General features: G+C 41.5%; 1 protein-coding gene across 1 annotated transcript; it reads left to right on the top strand.

Moving 5' to 3' along the window:
- Window positions 1-214: 214 nt before the first annotated feature.
- Window positions 215-1,258, top strand: GPR148 (G protein-coupled receptor 148; the record flags this gene model as incomplete). Its single annotated transcript, XM_084638161.1, has 1 exon — window positions 215-1,258. One exon carries the CDS (start codon window positions 215-217, stop codon window positions 1,256-1,258), a length of 1,044 nt encoding a protein of 347 aa, XP_084494287.1.
- Between the last annotated feature and the right edge of the window lie 3,041 nt (window positions 1,259-4,299).

Below are 4,299 nucleotides of genomic sequence, written 5' to 3'. Positions count from 1 at the left end.
AAATATTCCACTTTGTGGAAGCACCTTTGGGCACTACAGAATTTCAGCAATCTGTCCTTGGGTCTTACCAGGGGATGCTGGTATTGAGTTGTCTACAAAAGGTTTTTTGCTTTTCCGGGCTCATTACATCCACTGCATCAGCTTTTGCAAGGTTAGATTCAACGCAGAGCTTGTTTTGTCCAAGTTGATCAGTCCTCCAAAAAATCCTAAGGAAATGAACTTCTTAGCCTGCGTCTCTGCAAAGATTCTGAATGCAACCCTGAGGGAGATTGATTCCAACAGGACCTTGGATTTGGATGAGCCTTCCACATACATGTTGCAAGAATGGATTATCTCCCCTCCATATATAGACATGAAAATGTTCCTGATCCCACCAGTTGTCTGCCTTGTGGCAGCCATCCTGGTAATTCCCTCCATCTTGTTTGTGATTTTCTCCAGCTTCAGCATCCGCCAGGAAACAAGGTACCTGCTGCTGGGGAATACTTTACTTTGTGATCTGATGTACTTAATCTTCTACACCCTCTCCGCCGTTCTCAGTGGTGAGAACCTTACACTCCCCAAGTATGCTTGTGTGCTTCTGTTGTTTTTGCTGGCGGTGACTTACTGCGGGGGATTGCTCACAGCTGCTGCCATGGTACTGGATATATTTTTGGCCATTTTGTTTCCTTTGCGCTACGTTGCCATTTTGCCACCTTCACGAACGAAAAAACTGATCATACTCATATGGCTCTCTTCTGGGGTTTTCCCAGGGATCATCTACTTGGTGCTGATGGTGACTCAAAAGCCCACACCGTGTCCCATGAACACATGCTCTGTGCCAATAATACTGGTCATGACTCTGAATGGAGACGATGCTGTGAAGCTCTGTTATGTGCTTTCAGTTGCTGTCCTCTTTCTCTGCTTGGCTTTAATACATGGTTGTTATATTATCCTGTATCTTAAAACAAGACAATCGGGCATATGGGAAAGCATTTTCTCTAGAGCTAGCGTGACATTCTTGATGCATCACACTATATTATTCTTTTACTTCTCTCCACTTCTGGCCCTTGTGGTGGAAACATTACTTTACATCAATGCTGTCATTGGACTACGGACAGGAATATGGATGTCTCTAACAATCTGCAATGTCCTGATTGTTCTGCCAAAAGCTTTGTTGCCTTATCTATATGGGCTTCGATATAGGGAGATATCGTCCTCTCTCAAATTCATTTTCAGAATGAAGCGCCTTAGTCTTGTGTCACCTGTTGCATCGCCATAAAGAGAGGCAGAATGTACCTACACGAGAGTAAGTTGAAAGGGGCTGTATTTGCCCTCTCGCAATAGGTAAGCATCTCACCAGCTACCTAGATCTTTATTTGCAGGTGTCAAAGGCATTGCTGTGGTGGGGTAGTCCTACTGTCTCCTCACTATCAGAAGGTTGCACATCTTGACTACACCACAACATGGGACCATACTCAGTGCACTGCATGTAGAACTAGAGCTTGCTCCATTGCTGGAAGTGACATTCTTTGGAGGAGACATTAAACAGAGGTCATTTCTGCCCATCTGTATTGGAGGGGTCAAAGTTAAAAATAAAAAGCCAGTGCAACAAAGACCAATGGCTAATCTTGGCTGGCTTGGCCAACATTGCCCCTCAATAAAGTGAGTGCCCAAGTGTGTGCCTGAGGGAACATGTACACTGCAACATAATATGATGTAGACACTCAACCACAGGTCAGCTGACTCAAGTCCCACTAAACATGGGCTTCCATTGCAGTGTAGACATACCCTGTGCTGGTGCTGTGTGCATAATGACTATTGCATTCACCTTCAGAGGAGTTACTGCAAGACTGGTATCCAGTTGACTGTTTTGTAAAGCACATTAAAATACCTTGGGTATGACAAATGCTCTATTCAATGACATCCTATGCTACTTCTCGTATGTCAATGCATTATCAGTCAAATGGATTAAGTCTAACAATGTACAAAACAATGGCTTTTCATCAAATGTCGTACAGAAGTGGAATGGTCTTGGATCAGCATCTAGCAGACAGTAATCAATGTGCAATGATGTTCTACAATAGTCAGTCTGTCTTTTAATTCTTTTCTCATCAGAGAAGTGCACAGGTGACTGACTACTGGATAAAATAAATGGATGGTATTTCAGATCTCAAGGGAAGCCAAGTCCTCTTAAGCAGACAAGCATTGGAGGGCAGTGTGGGGAAGCTCTGTTTATCGAACTCTGTGAAAAGCTTCCAGTATTTCAAAAGATTATATTGTTTGAGCTTTTTAAATTTTATGTACACCACAATTTTTTGATTGGCTTTTAAAACACTGTACCTTGATTACACTCTGTGTGTCACTTGTCTCTGTATCAGTATACAGATTCTCCACTTTCTGTAGTTCTGTAGACCCTAATGCAAAAAGAGTGCAGCGTGGTAGCATTTTACAGCCAGAGACTCCAGCTGCTAGAGTAGCAGCAGCCCAAGCAGGGACTTCTGGACCTTCAAAGAACTTTCAATAGTTTTGACTGGACTTCCTCTGCCCTGTGCAGATTGCCTATTTGCTCCAACCTTCTCCCTTTCCCTGCCCCCTCCTTGACAGTCTATTCACTTCAGACCTGTCCCTGCTACCCTCTCCTCCCATTTCCTTTTCTTTCCATTTAGTTGAATCTCTTCTATCTAAACTCACACCAAACAAACAAACAATGTTTACCATCACATTGTTCACTCTACTTGTGTGTTCAGCGTCTGTTTGATTGCAAGTTCTTCGGACAGGCGCCATCTACTACTCTGTGTTTGTAGGGTGCCTAGCACCATGCAGTCCCATTCTTAGTTTCTAAGGGCTAATCACTGGAATAAACATGACTAATATGTACTTTGCACTCACTTGACACAGCTGTAAAGGACTACACCAAGGGTGAGGCAGTGGAAAATCAGGCCCAAAGTATTTTAAAGTGAATAAACTCTAAGATATAGCAGAGTTTCTTTTATTGATGGCTGCATGTTTCTCTGGGTATCTTGTCCAAAACTGAACTTTAAAATCGCAAGTACTGGGTCCACTGCAAATATCTGTTTGCGTAAGCTTTTCAATAAAAAAAAATTGCCTATCATATGCTCTGTGCTGAATGCTTTTATTTTTCCTTAGTTATAGATCCCATAGACGTTTATTGTACTAGCCACATTTGTAGAAAGACTGTCATTTAAATATGGAACCAAGTTCTTCAATAATGTGAGCAGTAAGGGTGGAACACATATTTTAAATCAGAATCTCCTGAACACTAAATATTAACAGAATCCAGGAGAGACCCTAATAAGAGGGTGGTAGTGTGAAGGTTTTACTATGTATCTGGGGAGAAGTGTTTTTCTCTCTAGCTACACATTGTTTTGCTCCAGGTTTGTCTGGCTTTTTATAGGGGATTTTTATAGTGGTCTATTAGCGTCCCAAGGGGGAAATTTAACTTTTTCATTAGGTTCTCTTGGGTTTTGCTGTACATTATAAAGAGGCTTGCCAGGCTTTGATTCTTGTGATTCTGACAGATAAGATCAGTGCTTATTTTTTAGCATTTTTAATGGATTTCAATATTCAGAGTTGTGGGAAATTGGTCGGGGGGGGGTGTCAGACAATTATTTATTGACAGTAGACACTGAGATTCAAAGATTTAAAGCTTTATAGCAATTAAAACACAAATTATCATCATCCCAGGTCAAAATATACGAAGTAAATACCCTTAAATCAAACTTTACTAAGTTCTCAGGCAGCATTTTTCTTTCTTTGCCTCACTGTGAATTGTGATTATCGATGGAGATGTTCTTTCACCTCTTTGTGCGTGTGTACAGTCAAATCAACGTTCACAGACACCTTCCAGTAAAAAGCCAATCCTTCCAAGACTAATGATAAATAAAGAACAGGCCTTTTAAATAAAAACCTCACCAACCAACCCCCCAAAACAGCTTGGAAATAGGTTTTGCATAGTTGGTCCACTTTCCAAACTGGTATGAGCACGATCAGTTTTACTGGGTTTTATTCCTGGCTTTGCCAGAGATGTAAGATGTGATTCTGCACTGCTCTGCACCATGTGCAATCATTTTCACCCATGCAAAGTGGGTGTAAAATGCTACCAAATCACTTTGAGCTGGTGTAAATGACTACATGAGGTGGGAGAAAAGAATCAGGCCCTTCCTAGGCATGTAATTTTGGGCAAATAACTGCATTTCTCTGATCAGTCTCCTGTTTGGGACATGAGGAAATCCCTATCTACCATACAAATGTTAGGAGACCTAATTCATGACATGATTGTAAAGAGCTTAGAGATCTTCA

This window comes from Lepidochelys olivacea (assembly GCF_965140295.1).
Source record: "Lepidochelys olivacea isolate rLepOli2 genome assembly, chromosome: 9".
NCBI classification, from domain to species: domain Eukaryota; kingdom Metazoa; phylum Chordata; order Testudines; family Cheloniidae; genus Lepidochelys; species Lepidochelys olivacea.
Note: the sequence above shows the minus strand (reverse complement) of the source record. Positions and strands in the feature narration are given on the sequence as shown.